The 22,025-nt window shown below is 52.5% G+C and overlaps 1 protein-coding gene across 1 annotated transcript in view; it reads right to left on the bottom strand.

The window, feature by feature from the left end:
• Positions 1-10,730, bottom strand: part of XKR7 (XK related 7) — a 33,737-nt gene extending 23,007 nt beyond the window's left edge. The window contains exon 1 of the mRNA XM_073308837.1: positions 10,026-10,730. Within this exon, the coding sequence (XP_073164938.1) occupies positions 10,026-10,600 (575 nt within the window). The 5' untranslated portion in view covers positions 10,601-10,730. The remainder of the gene's footprint in view (positions 1-10,025) is intronic.
• Positions 10,731-22,025: the final 11,295 nt, after the last annotated feature.

Genomic DNA, 22,025 nt, shown 5'->3' on the forward strand with positions numbered 1-22,025 from the left:
TCTGGGGCTGAAGCTCCGGGGGCTGCTAGGCACCTTGCAGACCTTGCTGTGCATTTATACCAGCTGGCGCGTGGTGCTTGCTGTGCATTTGCAAGCACTGGGTGCTTCGCGTGCTGCCAGGCAGCCTGCAATAAGGACTGGGAATGAATAAAGATAATTCTGTTCTCCGGAGGGGGAAAGGGTGTCAGTCTGATAGCCAGCTGGCCTAGTGGTCAAGCAGTGGCTGCACAGATCTTTTCGGCCTGGTGCTTCTAGAGGGGGTCCTGGCTGGGTAGTATGTGGTGGGCCTCAATCTCCCTGAGTGTCCCTTCCACTCCCCTGAGGGGTCTGTCATGGGGTAGGTGCAGCAGAGCAAGGTAAGGGGACCCGGGACCACCCACCTCACCAGGTCCTGAACCAGGGCCCTAGTGGGGCCTTACAGTGTCTGGACCAGTTTTTGCCCAGCCCTGCAAATTATACTCCCCCCTGGTCGCTTTCTACCAGGCTGTGGCTCCCTCATTTGGGGCCTGGACAGAGATTTGGGGCCTGGACAGAGATCCACTTCATCTGCCTGGAGGACAATGTCCCATTCTTCACAGGCTCTTGTGAGTTTCCAACTCCCAAAGGGGAGGAGCAGCTGGGAGATCTGGATCACGGTGCTCACTGTAGGCTTAACAAAACTGTAATCCCTCCTCTCACAGCTCCAGGTGTCAGCCTGTAGCTCCTTCCCCTGGCCTGCCAGTACCCTTTCAATCTGTTCCTCCACCTGGAGCATGTCCTGCAGCTGCTCAGGGACAGGCCCCCCCTGCCTTGCCTCTGGGTTAGCGCCGTCTGTCGACTCCATCACTTTCTTCAACAATGGAACTTTACTGAGTGGTCAAACGTCAAGAACGAACGAACGAACGAACGAACGAAAGAAAAAGAGCCAACCTCCCAGGCGATGCACTAGAAACCTCTCATGTAAACTGACGGACTGGAACTTTACAATTGGAAAGGCAGCAAACAAACATTTCTGTCCATTTCAATGCACACATGTAGCCCATTGTGGCCAGGCATATGCCAGCTGTGGTTGCCACAGGCCAGTGTATGTGACACCGGGGTTTTCTTTGCTGTCCCACCATGTGGAGCGGTCAGAATAAGGATGCAACCCATGATGCCACATGGAATGTCGGGGGGTGTAAGGACCTGCTACCAGGGAGTTCTCCAAGGACTGCAAAGGGTGGGGAGTCGGGGATGGCTGGACCTGTAGGCCAGCCAGGGTCTTCAGCATTTGGGTTTGCTGCCCGAGAAGACCTCTGATGTCCTGGTGCATCTGCATCTCCTTTCACTGCTGGGATTCCTGGGCCTTTCTCCTGTCTGCTCTTTTCTTCTCCATAACGTCTGCCATGGTGGCCCTCCAGGCCCTTTGTTTGTGGTCTGATGCAGGATCTCGCTGAACACATCCTCCTTAGTCGTCTTCTTGCTCCTCCTCTTTAGGGCCAGGCGTTCTGTGGGTGTGGAGGGGGCACCCCTCAAGCCTGCAGCAGCTGATAAAAACTGACAGATGCGTCACAGGGAAATACAGTCACAAGGGAAAGGGGAAGAGAAGTTTTAAAACTCCCTTCCCTTGTTCTCAGACAAGCTTGTAATAAGACATGCCACTTATCGCCACTTCAGCTTTGGGTGGGGGAAAGGAACTTCGGCTGCATGAAACCATCAAATTTCAGCCCCTATTCCATGGGTAGGAGTACAGGGCCCTGGCACTGAATATTGGCGCTATTTTCCACAGGCGGTGGGGATTTTAGCTGATATCTCACTCTGAAGGATAACAAAAGCCCAGAGAGCTCAGCTGCTACTTGCGTCCCGAAGCCGGCCGGACCTAGAGGCCACTGCCTATTTACTGCAATCGTGCTAGCCAAACTCATGGCAGAGTGGCATGGGAAAGTGTCCTACTGGCTACCGCAGAGGAAGAAATAAGGCAGCTGTCCCTAGAAGCCTTCGCGTTATGATTGCAGAATATCTCCAGGAAAGTTTCATTGAGATCTCTTGGGAGGATACAAGGGCCATATGTGCACAAACAAACTGCTCCACGTGGCTCCCTAGCCTAACCCTGCAGGTGAATGAAAAGCACATGGCAGCTCGGCCTCTGTTTGTTGTGCTTCTGTCTCTTCTCACACATGAGTAAAACCGTGAGAAGTTGATTCCTGGGTCTTGTTAGCTTGGGAACAGGCCAGGCACCATCTTTAAATTTAAACACTGTAAGGAAAAATGCATGCAGTCATTTACCCTGGTCTCTTCCCCTTCATCAGTCTCATCTGTCCTCGGCTGGCGGGACTGGCTGGAGACTGGTGGAGTCTCGAACAGGTCTTGGCTCGTGACATGGCTGGACCGCCTGCCACGTCTCCCTCCTCCTGCTCCTCGCTGTTCCAGGCAGGGGTCTGTGTCTCAGGGTCTCGAGAGGTATCCACAATGGCCTGAAACCTGCTGGTGGGGTCTCTGCCGAGTATGGCCTGCAGCTCGCTGTAAAAGTGGCAGATCTGAGGCTCAGCATCAGATGGGTTGTTGGCCGCCCTGGCCCAGCGGTACACCTGCCTCAGTTCCTTTGCTGTCCTGTGGCACGGCTGCTGATCCTTGTCGGACCCCTTTTGCCTGCATCGCTGGTGCGAGCTGTTCATAGATGTCCATGTTTCTGCGGCTGGTCCGTCGCTCAGCCTCTTCTCCCCCGCACCCCGGGGCCGGGAGATCCAATACTCCTGTCTAGGCCAGGCAGGAGTGCGGCCGGGGCGCGGACCTGGCACGGGCAGTTGCATATGGCCAGGGAGTCCTGCTAAGTGTGCTCGCCACGCTGGACAATCAGGAAACGGCATTTCAAAAAGACTTGGGGGAGTTCTGGGGGTGGCGTCTACTCTCTGTGACCGCTGAGCAGTGGCGTTCACCATTGTGACCAGAGCCGTCACTGATGCAGGGAATGGGGCATTGTGGGACAGCTGTTGGAGGACTGCTAGGTCGACACAGGTCAAGCAGTGTCTACGCTCGCACTGTGAGGACCTCAGCAGGTTGGTCGGGGTTTGCTGCGTGGCCCTAATGGAGTGCGTAGGACAGCGGGTGACACGGTGTAGACATGGGCACAAGTACGTTGAGGGAAGGAGACTCATGTCGACCTGCGTAGCGTAGACCAGGCCTAACTAGCCCCAGCTCTCACGGCATCACAGAGGCTAGCGATGAAAAGGACCTAGCAGGTCATAACCCATCCAGGGCAGACTTGCTGTCTATGCTCCCCAGACAGACTCATCTCTTCGGGGCAGGGACCATGCCCATTTGTCTGCCCAGTGCGGCAGGGCACCCTGCTATCAATCCCTGCACACTAAGGAGTGAGAGGAGTGGATGGGATGGACAGATACACAGACAGACTCTCAGCCTCCGAGGCTGCCCTCAGAGCTGGCCTGTGTGAAGGGACAAGTGCTGGAACAGCATGTGCTTTGTCCTTTGTGCTTTGGGGTGAGAGGGGCATAGGGAAGAGGTGTCAGCAGCTGCAGGGAGTGTGGGATTACCGTAGTGTCCACCAGCCTTGTTAGTCAGAGCCCAGGGCCCGCTGTACAAGGAGCTGTACAAACATAGTAAATTCATAATCCCTTGCACATAATCCCTTGCCTTTGTGGGGCTACGGAGGGCTGAGCCCTCAGGTGGGAGGATCCCAGCAGGGAGGAGAGGTAGCTGTCAAGTATTAGGAGGAGGGGTGAACAAAGCAAAGGCCCCCAGCTGTGGGACTACACACAAGGCAGCGAAAGCACAGCCCACAATTGCAGTGATGTGAGCCACAGGCTTCCAGAAGCCCACTCAGCTGAAGCATTTCAGAGCTCTCTGCTCCCCTTGTCCTTAGGGCATAGGCAGTCTGGATCCACAGGGAGTCCCCCTCCCAGGTCTGTGCAAGGGAGCCCAGACACCAGTGACCTTATCCTCTTGATGTAATCAAACTCACTAATTGGGCTTGTCATTGCAATGACACTGCTGTCTGCAATGCACAATGGCCTGACATGCACACAAACCCTATGGCAGTGTCTTCCCCTCCGTGCAGCCAGCAGCTGCTGTGCACAGTTCATTACTGGAACAAAGGGAGAGGGGAGGGATAAGGAAGCACAAAATATGCACATCTGCTAATACAATCTCCAACTCTTCAAGGATTCAACAAGTGACCATGCCTCCCCCCCCCCCCCTCTGTTTTCATTGCAGGGCACAATTATTCTCCCATCATTCTGTCAGTTCTATGGATCTCATTAAAACAAGATTTCATCTCCCATCAACTTGCGAGAATGAAATGCTGATTCTTATTTGTTATGCATTTGATCATACAGTTTATGTTTCAACTCAGAAAAATATTCTCTCTTGCACTGACAGGGCATGGCTAGGTTTTTATGAACCAAACACAGTGGCAGCTGCGTGAGAAATAAGAAATCAATTACAAAAAATCATTTAATTTTCAAAAACTGATGATCAAGCAGAAATCTACAGAGAAGGCTATTAGAGCTAATTACTGCCTTCTTCAGATTAAAAAAAATCCAAGGAACACCAGTGTAAAAATTCATAGAAAGGGTTTGGACAGCAGCTCTTCTCTGAAGAGTGTGTTGAAAGGCTTGGTTTATTGTCACAAGCACAGTTAGCCCTTCAATTGTTGGTGTGTCATGTTAAACCTCGCGCCTCCAGAATAAACCTGTTGAAATGCACATTCTCATTTGCAAGCATCACCCAGAGACAAGCCGCACAGCAAGTGGCCAGCTAAAGACCCTCATTATTAACCTTGTTCAGAGTGATATAAATAATCCAAAACAATACCAGCATCTCCTCCGCTCCTTTGCCAGCCAGCTCTGTCCTTAACTTGTTCCAATTACTGACTCCAATTTTCAAGTGTTGAAACCAAAAGAAAAAAAAAACAGCCTAGCCCCAGTTGTAACTAAATTCATTCATCATTATCCTGAGATGAAAAAACAAGAGAGACCCACTGATCTAAAAGTAATTGATACAGAGTACAATTTTCCTAAAAGGTAATGTGGGATATTATTCCGTAATCCTTTATTTAAACAAGGAGGAAATTGCTTTTCAGTTGCAGCCATTTTAATCCATTATACATCTTGCAAAGTGAAATAATTAGAAAGATCTCCATGTGGCACAGTCTGAATGATGTCACATCAATGCATTGATTAAAGGCTTGAAGGCCTTCCTTTCCCACCCACCCCCAACACTTCTTCCAATCCCAGGTGAGGACCCACAGCCACTGGCTGTTCCAGCTTATGCTCTGAAAAACACTGGATCACACCCTGAAAAGCCCAGTGCACTGCCAAGGAGAAATAGGTGGGACCCAAAAGAGACAACAGGGGAATTGGCTGATTTCAATACAAGTTGTTCTTTAATAGGCCCAGTTTATATCCAATAAAATGGTGTGATTAGGGAATCAAAGGAATCCCTGCTTGTTTGAGTGGTTAGAGCAAAGGCCTGGCAAACAGGAGGGCCATGTGTTCCAAGGGGAATCCTGTGGCTAAAGACACAGGATTAGAAATCAGCCAATCTCCATTCCGTATCCAGCTCTGCCACAAACCCAGGCCATAACTATGCAACTGGATCCACCCAGGCAGACTCTTGCACCCAAACAGGGGTCCGCAGAAGTCAATGGGGCCCTGCTGGGGGCCATGTGAATCCAGTTTCAGAAATAGGGGCCTTGCTTTTCTGTATTATCACAGCAAGTCATTTCTCCTTGCTATCCCCCAGTTTAAATGGGGATAATGATAAGATCAGGATGCACATGGAGGCCTAATGAAATGTCTCCAAAGCGCACTGAGATCCTTGGATGGAAGGTGATATAGAAATGCCAAGTAGAGTTAATATTAATCATGCGGGCAGAGCCAGCGAATGACCTCTGAGCTATTGTGTGACCTCTGGGAAATCATGTGGCCCCGCTGTGCCTCGACCAAACCAGATGTGAAACTGGGTGGAAGCAGAACATGACCGGGCAAACAGATGCCACATCCAAGCCAAGCTTTTCTGAGCAAAGACATTACAAGACAGAGAGGAATGAATACCAAATGCAAATACATTGCGTGATGTGCACAGACTGGAGAAGGCTGTCCCCTTGGCATGTGCACATGCTCCTATTAACGCTAATGGGAGGCAGGCAAGCGTGTCAAGGGGAGAACAGTCCCCAAAGGACTTTCTTTCTCTTTGATATTTCTCCATTTAGAGAAGATAGTTTTGACCTTTTGCAAGCAAAGTGGGTAGGAATTTGTAAACTGAGAAATCTCATCAGCATGAGACACACGATGAAACACAGCCTGATCCAGGCTGCTAATGGTGTGCTGATTGCATCTGACTATCGCCAAACTGAGCATGGCTGTGCTTTACTGGCTAGGAAGAGCATTTAAGACTGGGCTGGAAATCTGCATGCAAGGAACTGTCCCTCTTCTGACCATTCATAATTATGGAGGCCCGGAACTGGTCCAATGTTAAGGCACATTTCCCAGCATTTGTACCCTCGCCTCCGGGTAGTCAGAATAGATTGCACATGTTCACTCTATGCAACTGATACCGTCTCTAGGGGATACCACAAGAATGATTTTGCATGTTTATTGTGAATGGGCTGATTACAGTGGACTTTAATGGATTGCTACAGTAGCTTTAAATCAAGGTAACAGAAACACGAGTGCTCTATAGCAAGGACACATTATTAGGCATATGGGCAGATACAGTTTGCACCCACAAAACTTGCGCCTTCACTTTTACGCCAACAGTTCAGCTGCAGGACAAAGTGCAGCATTAGCAGCTCTAAGTACCCAACTGCAGATCAAGGCTTGTGCTGAAATTCATTTTGCAGGTGCCAAAAATGCAGGGGCAAATTCTGCAGGTGCAAATTGTTCTCACAGAAGTGAAGCTGGGCCTCAGGCTTGTAAGTACATTGACTGAATGTAAGTTGTGATACGCAAAAGGCCCCAGTCCAATAGGGCCAGGGCCAGGGCCAGGGCCAGGCCCCCACTGACAAAGAAGCTCAAGGAAAAGTCTTCTCTTCACATGCACAGTTAACACAGCAATAATTCAACCCGTAGAAACTGTCACATCCACCTGCACTGAATCCAGCCTCACTAATGAGTTTAGTAAACTGCATGTAACTGGTAATGGGCGTAAGTAACAAATCCCAAGCTTAGAAAGAGACTGATCTGCAATTTGAGCCCAGCATGTCCAGGAGATCAGTTCTGAGAGCTACCACTTTAATTGGCTTAAAACCCTACCCCACCATAACAGATCAGGGGGTCGGATTATTTATAGAACCAGGAGCAAAAATAAATAAATAAATAAATAAATAAAAATTAACCAATGACTACAATGTAATTGTAGCTGAGCCATTCTCAAACTGTGACCCATGGAGCACTGGTGGGCCATGGTCCACTTGCTAACAGTCTGTAGACAGCTGGCTGGTCCCAAGGTGCCGGCTCTCCCCCACATCTCCAGCTGCTACAGCACATTAAAGACAGTTTTTACATAACAGATTTCCCTAATATCGCTTTTCCTTGTAAGCACTTGCTGCAGATGCCACGGGGCTGGGATCAGAATGGGTAGGAAGGCAGGTTTCAGAGTAGCAGCCGGTCTGTGCAGTCATGAATGAGAAGGGTTAGACAATCTCACTATTAAGATGCGTTCTATACTGCGGAAAAGTTTGAGAACCCTTATGCTACCTGATCATGGGAAGAGTAACAGACAAATGTCTCCACACAGATATGCTGGGACAAACAAGGCCACAGAAAACAGAAATACAAGGTGGGAATAGTGTCAAAACCTGATCCAAACTCCTCAGTTGCTAGTTGTATTTTTTTCAGAAATTTGTCAGTCTCCCCTTTCTCTCCCAGCATTAACGTCTCTACAAATCAGCTCTGTTGCAGAGGCCTAGCTCCTTCGCACTGTCTGCCTGTAGCTCTGTGACTCTGAAAGAGAGTGTTGCAGGCTGTCTGGGGTGGAGAAGAGAAAGGGAAGCTCAATAGCCTGGCCCTGGGAAAGAGGCATGCCAGTAAATGATCAGCTCAGAGCCCTGGAGAGCCAGTGGAGATGCAGGCAGTGGAGCTGACCTCTGGTGAGTGCCTGTCTGTGCTGTCTCTCATCCTGCTCACATGGACCTGGTCCCAGCTGTTTCGGTGGGGAGCAGAGGAATGAAATGCCAGAGGACTGGGATAAAGGAAGGGGAGAGGCTGGATGTGCGATGGCTCCAATGGTACCCCACTCCTGCACGTTCTGTGTGACACCACTGACTTCCATGGGTGTGGGCACGGAATGGGACCCTGATCTGAGCCAAAGGCATCCAGCACCCTGCCAGATGCTCTCAGCACCTCACAGGATCAGGCCCTGCAGGGAACCAAGGCTGAGCTGTTCAGTTTCTGACTGAAGTGGTGAGTGGATTAGAATGGTGCAGCCCTTTAGCCGCGGACTGCTCGCTGTGGTCCCTTGTTACAGGGACCAGAAGGACACCACGTTCACCCCTTCCAGAGGGGCTAGCAGCTTGGCTGGCGTCCACACACATGCATTATAAACCGCGGGGCGGGGGGGGGAGTTTGTTGGGTAGGGGTGATCCTGTCAACTGTCTGGTGCCTTTTTATCTGGTACCTGTTTTCTCATGCCATGAAAAGGCTCCATAAATGTAATATTTCAAAACAGCCCCCAGCCCAGTGCTGCCTTCCCCATCACTGGGGTTTAGGTTAAGCACCCCCATGGCACATCAGTTACATTTAGCCCTCAAAGCCTGTCTCGGCCCAGGGCTTTCCCTTCCTCCCGGCTCCAGTTTGCCCAGGACTCTCCTCTCTTCCTGAATGGATGGGGCTCACCGGAGGGAGCTCATATAATAACCCCAAGACACACACCCAAGGGGAAGCAGCCCCAGCCTCCATCACCTTCCCCACTTCACGCTGGTCGTGTGCTTCAGCTCAGGGGACCAGACACCCTCTACTTGCAGCTCATGAACTGTTGATCTCAGGGATCTGATTACAGAAGAGACCCTTTCCTGCTCTATGACAGGCTTCAGAGTAACAGCCGTGTTAGTCTGTATTCGCAAACAGAACAGGAGGACTTGTGGCACCTTAGAGACTAACCCATTTTTTTGAGCATAAGCTTTCGTGAGCTACAGCTCACTTCATCGGATGCATCACGAAAGCTCATGCTCTAATAAATGGGTTAGTCTCTAAGGTGCCACAAGTCCTCCTGTTCTTTTTCCTGCTCTAGCGCATCTGTTCCAGACAAGCAGCTGGGGCCACGTCCCACCCCGGGGCGGAGATCGGTGTAGCTGAGGACAGGACTGCCTCTAAAGCTTTGGAAATTAGAAGCATGAGATCTGGGGGTGAGGGCGTGGAGTAGGCAGGTCCTAGGGGAAGGTGGGTGATGGGCTGCTGGGCCTGAGGGGCAGGGAGGGGCCCTCACCCCAATTGCTGGCTGATGTCCAGCTGCAGAACTGTTCAAAGGACAAGTCCAAAGGCAGGCTGCACACTCCCCATCTGGACAGAGCAGGTGGTGGGGTCAGATCCCCCTCCCGGATCCTCAGGGAAATTCAGGCTACACCCAGCTCCCTTCCACTGCTCCCCAGAGCCTCTGGAGGGCTCCTACCCCCAGGCCTGGCTGCTGAGTTCCAGGGGCAGTGCAAGGTGTGTGGGGAGCAAGGCTGGGATAGACCCCTGTGTCCTGGACCCCCTTCCCCTGCCATTTCCAGAGGCAGGGTGGAGAAAGAGACTCGCTAAAGCCCCAGGCCTGGGTTGGGCTGGGCAGACCCCGTCTGTGCTGCGGCTCTAGACACGGCTCCGGGGTTGTCCTAGGTGAATTCGCCGGGCCAAGGGGCAGATCCATCCATGCTCCCCCGGACTCCCCGCTCCCGGTTGAACTGGCCGAGCTGCCGCTGGAAGGGGAGCGGGAGCCCAGGCTCCCCTTCCACCCCCCAGCCTGCTCCGGCCCTGCCCCAGCGGAATTCCCCTGGCTCTGCAGGGGAGCGGGGCCCGGAGCCAGCCCCCCCCCGGGGCCCGGGGCCAGCCCCCCCCCGGGGGGCCCGCCCCTACCTCCAGACCTGTCCCAGCTGCAGGAGGTGGATGAGGGACTGCAGGATCCAGATGCAGAGGCGGCAGCAGCCCCGGGTCCGGGGGGCGCCGGGGGCCGGGGCCGGGGCCGGCGAGAGGCGCGCGGAGCCGGGCCGGCCGCCGTCCTTGGGGCCGCCGCTGTCCTTGGTGCTGGCGGCCGGCGCCGGCGGGGCGGCCGGGGCGGCCCCGGGGGCGCGGGGCGCCGTGTGGTCGTACACGAACCAGCGGAAGCTGAGCAGCTGGACCACCAGCGAGGGCAGCAGCGCGAAGAGCAGCGTGAGGCCGAAGCACCAGCGCTGGCGTCGCAGGTAGTAATCGGCCGCCAGCCACAGGTCGCTGGCCCCGTCCGAGAAGAAGACGAGCAGCGCGCCCAGCACCCAGCAGCAGTCCAGCAGGCTGTAGGCGCGGGGCGCCGGCGGGGCGGCCGGCCCGGGCCCCGGCCCCGCGCCCCCGCGGCCCGCCCCGCCCGCCAGGCTGCCCCCGCCGCCGCCGCCCTCCGCGCCCGGCTCCATGCGCACGGCCGCGGCGGCCCCGGCTCCATCCGACTTCGCGGCCATGTTGGGGGAGAGGAGGAGAAAGGAGGGAGAGGGAGAGACTTCCGGAGGGAGGGGGGGCTGGGAGGGAGGGGCGGGGGTGGAAGGGAGGGGGCTAGAGGAGGAGCGGGGGTGGAAGGGAGGGGGCTAGAGGAGGGGAGGACCCCGTGCTGGACGCCCCCTCTGCAAACCCACCTCCCCGCTTCGAGTTACCCCCCCCCCACCCCCACGGCAGCAGCAGCCGGAGCCTGTCCGGATGGGGCCGCCGGGCGAGGAGGAGGCAGAGGCGGGCGGGGAAGAGTTGGGGTCCCGCCCCACTCGGGCGGGCGGTTATTCATTCATTCCTCCTGCATCCCCCCTTGCCCGCTCCTTCGTCCGCCTGCTTCCCCTCGCCCCACCGGTCCCGGGGCCGAGGGGCAGACGCTGTGGCAGGCTGGAGGCTGGGGGCGCTCTCCCAGTTTGGGGGCTTCGCCCATCAGCGGACCAGAGCGCCCCGAGGCCTTCCCTGACCCCACCCAGGCTCACACGCGTGTTCAGGCCCGGTTGTCATGGCTTTTAAGCCTCACCCCACGGGCGCTGCATTTGCACGAACGCTTCCCCACCCCCTGCTCCTATCGACCGCAGATCGTCTCCATCCCTCCCCGGCGCGCAGGTAGCAGGGCGCTGCTAAGGGGAGCCGACGCTCCGAGGCCGCGGGCCCCTCTGGTCCAGGCTGGCAGGAGTCTGGGGCTCGAAGCCCTTGCCCGGCTCTCTGCGTCTCCCGCATACTTGTTGATGCCTCCTCGGATTACTCCGTTCGCAGCTCCCGCTCCTTGGGCGCTCGGGTCCCGCCCCGACCCCCTGCAGCCTGGGCAGGGCGCGCTGCGCCCCGCTAGACTCTACGCGTTCCCCCCAGGCCAGCCCCGGCTCAGTCTGCGAGCTACTGGGGGCGTCCCCGCTGCGGAGTGCGAGGCGTCGGCCTTGGCTCTGGGGAGCCGGGCGGGTCTGAGCCAGGCTGCTCCCAGGTCGTGAAGGGAAAGGACCGCTTGGGAAACCCCGGGGTCGGGGTGAGGGGACATTGCCCCTCCTGCGCTGTCAGGAAAGGGGCGCTGGGTTGGTACAGACTGCTCTGGGAGGAGCAGGGGAAGGGGCCAGGCCCGCTGTTCTCCAAGGGAAGGACTGAGACGACGCCAGAGGCCAGGGAAGAAGGAAGAGCAGCCCCATGCCCCATTTCTGCCCTTCAGCGGGGAAGTGAGGCTGAGGGCGGCCACCTCTGCTTTCCCCTTCCGGAGCAGGGGGCCAGGAGAAAGGGGCCCCACCTGGCAGGGGTGTGCGGAGCATCTCCGGGGGCAGACTCCCTTGCGCCTTCCTGTCGTCTCCCCAAGGAATCCACCGCCTCCCCGCGGTGTGCGCCTAGGGCGCACGGGTCTCCGCTCCACCCCCAGCTCGCTCCTTCTCTTGCTTCCCTCCCGTGGGCGGCCGGCTCCTCTCGGGACGCAGAGTTCTGGCCTGCGAGGCCGGCCGCCGGCGGAACCTCCGCTGGGCTGTTGGCAGGGCCGTGGCTGGCTCTGCTCCAGGTCCTGCCAGGAGCTCTGCGCGCCTGCTTTCCCCTCCCTTCCCCTTCCCTCCTCAGCCACCAGCTCACACTTCACGGGGCGTCGGGACGCAGCAACGTTCCCTGTCCTCTCACCCCGCTGCTGTAAAGGGCCCGCTCCTCAGAGGGGCCATTGGGCCTGTTTGGAGAGGTCCCAAGCTGCCAAACTGGGATGTAACTCCAAGCTCCCCTCCAGCGCAGACGGTGGTGGGATCCCTTCTAGAAAGAAGGTCCGGATTCTGAAAGCTTTACTCCCCTCAAATAATACTTTACTCCCCCTAGATTCAAAGGGGCTAGTCATGCACCAGGTTCTGCTCAATTTGAGTAGACTATCAGTTCTAGTCCATGTGCACCTCTCCAGCATGGGGGGAAAGGTTGACTGAGGGGGCCTGGTGAGGACCATCTCTCATGAGGGTTAGTGCACTGGCCAGCTACATGCCCCCTCCCAGAGGCAGCAAGTCAAGATGGGAAACCTTTCCAGGAATCTCACACTGGGGCCATGGCCACCCTAACCCCAAGTCTCCTATGGGGAGGTCCACGCTCAAATTCTTTGTCATGTTTTAATGTGCTAAATATGACTGTAGACAAAACATGGATGTTCCTTTCAATTTTTGTTTAACCCTTGGCTGAGAACCAATGTGGGGTACACATGTCTATACTGGAATTTACAATAGTTAGTTAACACCCCTAAAAATACAAGAATCCAGCTGGACACGTACCTTCTATGTTCATTTCCCTCCTGCACCACAGCCAGCAGCTTTCCTGGACTGAGAACAGAAAGCTCACCACGGCTATACTCCACCTCCTCATTTCTTCCCCAGTTTAAAGCCACCGGGGGGATGTGAGAGGATCGCTGTAGATCATTTCCCTTCTGCACAGGGGTTTTATGGGGAGCCACGCACGGGCCTTTTGGCAGGGGAGGGAGGAGACAGTAGATGAAAGGAAACGGTGAGGGGCTCAGGTGACCTAATATTTTGGTTTGGAACGGAGCTGTTGGTTCATGCAAGTTAGGAGTGGAGGAGACAGCAGAAGCAGCAGGGCTGCCTGGGGGTGGGGTTTTAAATGAAAATACCTCCTTGATAAGGCCGCACTTAATGTGCCCCACTTAACGGGCCATATTGCAGAAACTGCAGGTTCTGCAATATTAGACTGTCACGGCAGGTTTCACAAGAGCCCCACTGTGTGCAGGGCTGACGGTGGAAGCCCCAGCCACCCTGGGGCTGAGAGGGAGCCCCCACTGTCAGCCCCCTGTTCCGGTTATCATCCCCAGGCAGCCGACAGCAGAACATCACGGAAAAGTACCAATGGATTTTATTACCATAAGGTCCATTATTACTTTTCCACAATTTTCCATGGCTTGTCTGCCACTCAACCGCAATGTTTTACAATCATCCCACAATTCAAGTAGGGCCTGATTCATTGCTGTCAAAGGTGGACATGCTCACAACTTAGCTGTTGCCTGCAGGCAGGAGCCTTTGAGGTAGTTGTGGCACTTTTTAGAGTTACCCCAAGGTGTCCAGGGTGAATCACTACCACCAGCTTACAAGGAGAGAGCCTTGTCTGTGCCCACCTGGGGAAGCCCGCCTGCCCGCCCGCCCCCCTCCCTCCCTCCCAGCTGGTGACAAGACAAGCTCTCTCCGCAGGCCCTGCTCATTCCCAGTGCAAGCTAGGAATTTACACACTCCACTTGGTTACACTCAAGTGCCCAGTCCCCTATCTTCCTGATACCTGCAATGCACACGGATCCGCTGCTTCCAGGGAAGCAGTGAACTGAGGTGAAACCAGGGAACTGAGGTGCAACACTCTCCTTAGTGCAAGGCACGGAGACGTGTCTACAGCAAAACCAATTTGAAGTTTATTCAACAGAGCTTGAGATAGATTTTCAAATAAAAGATAGTGTAAGTTTGGAAACATAAGGTCACAAGTAAAGGAAAACATAAACTGCACCCTATAGCCTATCCTTCCTTTCCTGTCTAATAAGGTATTTCTCAACCATGGTCAGTTCTTCTCCGGTCCAGAAAGCTGAGATCCGCCTGTCATGAGAGAACACAGCTGGTAGAGTCTCTTCTCTGTAATGGATAAAATGTTGTTGTCTTTTCCTCTTCTTTTATACAGTCACAGACTCTGTCTCTTACCCAGGGGGTCCCCTATTCAGAGACTTTTCTTGGGGTTCATTTGTCTTTGTAAATCCACAACTCTGCACCAGGTCCAGAGAGCAAATGCAGGACTGGCTCCATGCATGTCCATTGTTCTCAGTGGTGATTGAGTTAGCCTTGAGACCTCAAGGTGACAAGTTTCACACCAACAACTTTGAAAGCCAGTATCCACTATGTTACATAACTCAAAAATTATTTCCCATACAAACATCATGCAATAACCACTCCATCAGCTAGTTCGTAGCTTTCGGCAGAGACCATCCGACACCCCCCCTTCAGGATGGCAGGACACAGGGGTAACACACCTGGCTGGGTCAGCCTGGGGATGTGTGTGTTACAGGAGTGCCTTTCCAACAGGAGTGGCAGCACCAAGCCGAGGAGTTCGTGTCAGTAGCTGGTGAGGAGATGGAGGGTATTTCCCGGGAGGGTCAGGAGCTATCAATGTCCTCAGTGTGAAAGTGCTCATACTGCATGTCAGGCGTACGACGCTCTTTGTGACGAGTCTACGACAGAGCTCATTCTCCATTTCCCCTCCACACAAGCTGTAACACAGGGATTCTCACACAGACTGGTTGCCCCATTCCCCATCGCATAGGTGGCTGCGTTTTAGGGATGTGAGAATGATCCCAAGGTATGTAGTTTAATACTCGCTTTGGGATCCTGTAGAATAAAAGGGTCTATATACATACGACAGCGCTGTTAGATTAATAGTCAACATGCCACGGACTGACACGCATGCATCCATGGGAAGTGCCCCAGGGTGTGCAGGGAGTTTGTTGGGCCTCTGAGCCTGGATGTAAATGGAGGAGGATAGGCATTCAAGAGGGTGCTCACCAGAGGTACGAATGCACTGGCCGTGTATGTATCATCAGTGTGAGTGAATACCCACAAGGGGTTTATTAGAACAAAGCTCTAGCAAAAGGGCTTTGGTCTCATGAAGAAGTTGCGTGCACAGAGAAGGAATCCTCACTCCCGTCCCCCGGTTCAGAACAGGGTCAAGTCACCCACATAGCTAGCACTACTGCGAGCAAATAAGGCCTGCTGCTGCTCCTTGGCATGGGTTTTAGGCCCTCCTGATCTATGTTGTGCATAGATCCACAGGCCGCAACCCTGTTTGCGAGTGACATCACTCACTCTGAGCAGCTGCTGTGTGGATTTAACAGCAAAAATGCACAGTTCTCGCTGCACCTTACCTTTCAGATTTGTCCTGGTGTCTCTGTCTGCTGAGAAGCTGAATGTGCAAACGGCTGCTGGCCCTGAGTGGGTGTTGAGGGACATGGGGAGTGGGAGTGCCCTTAATGGGAGTGGACCAGACATTCTGATTAACTTTTAAAACTCTTTCTCGCACAACACCACAGAATGAGATCAGTTTAAACCATTACTATCTCTGGATCAGACTCCTACTCCATGAAATCAATGAAACGATTTGTGGAGTAACATGCTACTCAGTGTGAGTAAGAGTGGCGGAATCAGGCCTGGTGTGAGGCTTTGAGTGCTGCATACATTAGCATGGATAATGTGACTTTAATCCCTAACCTTGAGAAGCTCCTGACAGATCCTTTCGACAAACTACTGACTGGGGGAGGGGACTCTTCTCTGACTGAAAATCATTCCTCAGCCAAAAGAAAGGAGCCTTTGCACCAGCTGGTCTTTTCAAGAGCGTTGGCTCCTTCAGAGGAATGGCTCCACTTGCTCTGACTCTCCTTGAGAACCTCATTGATATGCTGAGAGAAGCGCTCGCTGATGCAGCCAGTCAGAGGCACTCGGAGGTGCACCTGTGCAATTTGGGCTCCCAGCCCTACCAGGCTCATCGTTCCCTTGGAGATGCTGGAAAGGCAGAGATTTGCACCTTATTTTCTGAGCATTGCTTACAAGCAGAGGAAATGATTGCTCCTTTTATGCATTTCTAATGCTGCAGGCAGGCCTGGGCTTAAACTAATGATGCCAGCTCTGGCCACACTGAGACCCTGTGCAAAAAAAATTCTCTGAACCTTTTGTTTCAGACACACTGCCAAGTTTGATTAGCAGGATTTAAATAGACACAGCACAGCACAAATTCCTGCTGTAATGTTCTCTTATACAGCTACTGCAGCATGGCTCTCAAAGCCCATCAAAACTGTCAGAACTCTGGCTGACATGGTAAATGCCTGGCTTGTAGAAGTGGTGTTAAAATGGGCAACATGAATTTATCCCCGTACATAAGGCAAAGCTCATGATCGGTATTACTATCTCTAGAAAAAACTCTATTATCATCTAGCTTCTTTTAAAACAGAGTGCCAATTTCAGTCAGGATGATAGAGTTAGGGGGTCTTAATATGTGCTGCTCAGAGAAGCAAGGACAAAGGGAGCCTATGCATGTCTACAAGCACTTGTGAGGTAACAGCATAAAAGAGGAAGGGATTATCCAAAGTAGGTAACATGTAGATCATGGGCAGGTAATGGCTTCAAATCAGAGAAAGGGACAGTGAATCTTCAATACTGTGTGTAGATGTGGTCACCCCATCTCAAAACAGATATAATGGAATTGGACAAGGTTCAGAAAAGGGCAACAAAAAAGGATTAGGGGGATGGAACGGCTTCCATATGAGAAGTGATGAATAAGACTGGGACTTGTCAGCTTCGAAAAGAGATGACTAAGGGGAGATATGATAGAGGTCTATAAAATCATGACTGGTGTGGAGAAAGTAAATAAGGAAGTGTTATTTACTCCTTCTCATAACACAAGAACTAGGGGCCACCCAATGAAATTAATAGGCAGCAGGTTTAAAACAAACAAAAGGAAGTATTTTTTCACACAACACACAGTCAACCTGTGGAACTCCTTGCCATAGGACATTGTGAAGGCCAAGAGTATAACAGTATTCAAAAAGAACTAGATAAATTCATGGAGGATAGACCCATCAATGACTATTAGTCAGGATGGAGAGGGATGGTGTCCCTAGCCTCTGTTTGCCAGAGGCTGGGAATGGGCGACAGGGGATGGATCACTTGATGGTTACCTGTTCTGTTCATTCCCTCTGGGGCACCTGGCACTGGCCACTGTCGGTAGACAGGATACTGGGCTAGATGGACCTTGGGTCTGACCCAGTCTGGCCGTTCTGATGTTCTTATGAAGTTAGACATCAGAGAAAGACTTCTAACCATGAGGCCACTTAGACAATGGAATCATTTGAGAAGGGAACTAACTGAAGCACCATCATAAGAGGTGTCCAGAAGAAGCCTGGGTAACAGAGGTAAGAGCTGGACTAGAAGAGCCAGGAGGCCCCTATATTCTCTGAGTCTATCCCATCGATGGTAAAGCTGTTGTTGGATTCTCTCCTCTTCACTGCTGAGCCATTATTTAAAAGGCTATTTCAAGCTCTGCATTCATGTCTGTTGGAAAAGGCCAGACATCCAAGGATTTTATTACCCATAAGGATTTTTATCATTGATTTGAAAACTAAAATGAACAATTAGTGTCCTCGTAAGCAAAGGTCCATATATATTCCAAGTTTGATACTGATCCTAGTGTGTATTTTTACAATAAGGGGTTCTATCTTCTGAGCGCCTCTAAGCAATAGGATCGAGTAGTGCTGTAAAGCCAGAATGAAAGCTGAAGTCAGGTCATGTTTGTCAAAATCTGGCACTCTCAGGCATCAACAGTGCAACTGTTGACAGGATTTACCATGTCCAGTCAAGTGGGACAGGCCTTGGGTCCTGATTCTTCACTCTTTTGCACCACTTTTATGCCAGGGTAACTCTAATGAAGTCAAAAACAGTGTTCCAGAGTGGAAGCATCAGGCTCAATTCAGAGTTTGGATTTAGTCAGCTCTCCTCAAACAAAAATGGAAGTATTTTTCAGAATAAGTTTATCCTCGGTATTTTGTTCCGAGCTAGAGAGGAAATTTGGGCCAGACAACTGATCCCTGGAACAGGGAATTAACAAACTATATTCTCAAAATGAGTAAAGAAAAGTCTAAAGCCACGTGGGTGACTCGAGCAGAAGCAAAACAGATTAATATCAAAACTGAGAGCCAGCAACTAAATTAGGTTCCTGCTTTAAGTACTTTGGGGGGTGGTTAGTGGCAAATGGAGAAGTTGACAGAGAACTGCATGGCACAAGATAAGTGGAATGATTTATGATAAACAGATGCCCAGGATACTTAAGGGACAACTCTACAAAAGTATGGTAAGACCAGGACTGTTCCTAGCCATTTTAGTGCCCTACGCAGCCCCCCTGCGGGGGGTGTGTGCGTGTGGCTCCAGGCCTTTGCGGGGGGAGGCTGGCCCAGGCCTCCATTGGGGCGGAGCCTTGGGGGGTCAGGGGGGAAACCACCCCCCAGCACTCACCGGCGGAGCGGAGCGGGTTGGGGCCGGGTCACTCCACTTCCTGCTGCTCGCTGAGTGCAGGGTGAGCTCGACCCCGCACGCACTGGGCAGCGGGAAGTGGAGTGACCCGGCCCCAGCCCGCTCCGCTCTGCTCCCCTGGCTCCCAGCCTTGGGACTTGGGGGGCAGGGAGGGGAACTGCCCCCCAGTACTTACCAGTGGTGCGGCTGTGAGCCAGAGGTGCAGAGTGGGCTGGGGCCAGGTTGCTCCACTTACCACCACCCCCTAAATGCAGGGCGCCCGACCCCTGCTGCAGTCCTCAGGGGAAGGGGTGGAGTGGGGATGGGGCTGGGGTGGGGCAGAGGCAGGGCTGGGGCAGAGCAGGGGTGGGGGCATGGGGAAGAGGCAGAGCATGGGCTGGAGCAGCATGCAGCTGCATAGGGCCCCAGGAAATTTGATGCCCCAAATTTCCTGGTGCCCTACGCAGCTGCATACTTTGTGTATGGGTAAGGACTGTCCTTGGTAAGACCAGCTCTCCTGTGTGGATCAGAGACATGGGCGACCAAAGAGAGCCACTTGAGAAGACTTGCAGCCATTGAAATTAGACGCTTCAGGGCAGCAAGAGGGGAGCCATTGGTGGACCACATGTGGAATGATGTCATCAGGAGCGAGACCAATGTCTGCAGTACCAGAGAGAAGTGGCTAGAGAGGAGGCTGACATGGTGTGGGCATGGATGAAGGATGGATGAAGGGAATCCTGTCACGGAAGCACTTGAGACTAGCGTTCACAGGAGGAGAACAAGAGGAGAGCCAAGAAAACAATGACTAGAATGTGTATGGAAGGCCGGAGTGGATAGAGAGTGAGTGTCGGACCAGCAAGCCTGGAAAAGATTGGTCCAATGGCATGACCCCCGTTGGGAAAAGGAGAAGATTTCATTTCAATCTTCTGGTTCTTTTTAGCCAGCATTAAAAAAAAATCTAAGAAGTTAGATTCAGTCCTATTCTGGCCAACATCACTGTGGATAAGTGCACATTTTAATTAATATTATGTTCACTTGAACCATTCTTGCTTTAGCACACACTGCTGCAGGCCAGAAATACATCTCAAGTTAACTAGAGCAAATGGCCTTATGTGATTAAGATCAGTAATCTTCCAATCTATAGGTAATCTTTTTTAAGAGATTATCTGCAAACAAAAGTATTATGATTACCAGCAAGCCAGTCCTCTTGTTGCCTTTTCCCATCTTGTTTCTTGCACTACACTGGGCTGACTTCATGCCTAATATCCACATTCGTAGGACAGAGTATAGAGTGGGAGGTTTTATGACATTGCTTGAGAAAAGGATGGCCCAGTGGTTAGGACAATAGCCTGGGATTCAGGAGACCCAGGTTTATTTCCCTTCTCTGCTGTGTGGCATCCATCCTGGAAGAGTCACTTCAGGTATGTCTACACTGCACTATAAACCCAGGTCTGTGGGACCCCATGCTTGTGGAATCTGTGTTTCCAGGTCTGTGCTTAAGTGTCCATACAACACTGGGTTTTACAATTGCTAGAGCAGGTCTCACGGCCATGCTAATGCATACACAGGCATACAAAGCCCTGGCTGGGATGATTTAATTGGGTATGGGTCCTGCTTTTGAGCAGGGGGTTGGACTAGATGACCTCCTGAGGTCCCTTCCAACCCTGATATTCTATGATTCTATGATTGATTCTAACTCTGCGGGTGCTCTGGGGCTGGAGCACCCATGGGGAAAAAAAAGTGGGTGCTTAGCTGATCAGCTCTCCCCCGCCCCGCCAGCACCTCCCTCCCACTGGTGATTAGCTGTTCAAAGGCGTCAGGAGACGCTGGGAGGAGCGGGGGCAGGAAGAGGTGGAGCAAGGATGGGGTGCGCTGTGGGGAGGGGGAGGAATGGGGCAGGAAGAGGCAGGGCAGGATGATGCTTTGGGGGAAGGGGTGGAGTGGGGGAGGCCTGGGGCGGAGTGGAGGTTGAGCACCCTCAGGGAAATCAGAAAGTCAGCACCTCTGAACGCATCCATGCTGCACTACACAGGACATCTGACTTAGCTCTGCAGCTTGAGCTACGTCCACACTGCAAAATTACAGGGCTTGGCCCCAAGTCACAGCAGGACTCGGGCTCTGACCCTCCCCCCAACAGGTTCATGGGTCCTTAATGCTTGTGGACCCAGCTCAGACTGATTTTGTGTGGACAGAAGTGGGGCTTGGGTTCAAACCTGAGTCACAGCCTGGGCTTAGTGTGAAGTGTAGACATATGCATAGTCTCTCAGGTCTGTTCCCCAGCAGTAAGGAGGGTTGGGGATAACAGCTCTGCCCTACTGCATAGGGGCGTTGTGAGGGTAAATACAGTAAAGCCTGTGAAGCGCTGAGGCAACAGAGGCCAGATAAGCACCTACAATGATTAGCGTCACAGTTCTCAACTTTAGCTTCATAAAAGAATCAGAAAGAGACACGAGGAGAAATGCGCACTCTCCCGGCTTCCACTCAGGGAACTCGGCGCCTGGGATTCTTGTTCAGTTAAAAGCGAGCGGTCAGTCATATAAACGCATCATGTCAGAAGCCTGCTGAACCCAGGAAGAACAGTCTGCTCTTGACTCCCCTGCCCATCGCTTCCACCGATAGCACACTTCTGAAACTTTCCCTCAACTCCCGCTAGGCTCTGAGCTCGCCAGGTTCCTGTTAGGGTATAGACATTCAGGCCTGTCTGTAAAGGCCTAGACTCTAAGAATGTAGGTCTATGTTTATCATTTAGCTAGTAATAGCGGTATACAAGAAAGAATCTGTGTAAGAAGAACAGGAGGACTTGTGGCACCTTAGAGACTAACCAATTTATTTGAGCATGAGCTTTCCTGAGCTACAGCTCACTTCAGCGGATCCGATGTAGCTCACGAAAGCTCATGCTCAAATAAATTGGTTAGTCTCTAAGGTGACACAAGTCCTCCCTTTCTTTTTGTGAATACAGACTAACACGGCTGTTACTCTGAAATCTGTGTAAGGACCTTCTCTCACTGTGACAGTCTGGGGCCCTCTTCTTAGGCCAAGGCCTTTGGCTAAGCAGCAGAGACAGCCATAAGCTGGGAAGCGAACGGTCACATCCTCACATCCCAAACTAGTCAATCTGGGGCCGTTAGGAAGGTGATCCGATCTACCACCTCCAGAGAAAGGGAAGAGCCTAGAAGATGTAAAAGGAAATTTAGGTTGATAGTTTTCTGTCTGGTAAGAACTCACTTATCAATAGACACAGCTGGGAAACCGTTATGTCTTTATAGATGTCCTTGTGAAATCCTCACTTCTGTATTGTTTTGTCACTATAGTTCCCACTTTGCTATTGTTTATTGGCATGGTCTCTGTCTGGTTCTGTGATTGTTTCTGTCTGCTGTATAATTAATTTTGCTGG

This window comes from Lepidochelys kempii, chromosome 13 (genome assembly GCF_965140285.1).
Source record: "Lepidochelys kempii isolate rLepKem1 chromosome 13, rLepKem1.hap1, whole genome shotgun sequence".
NCBI classification, from domain to species: domain Eukaryota; kingdom Metazoa; phylum Chordata; order Testudines; family Cheloniidae; genus Lepidochelys; species Lepidochelys kempii.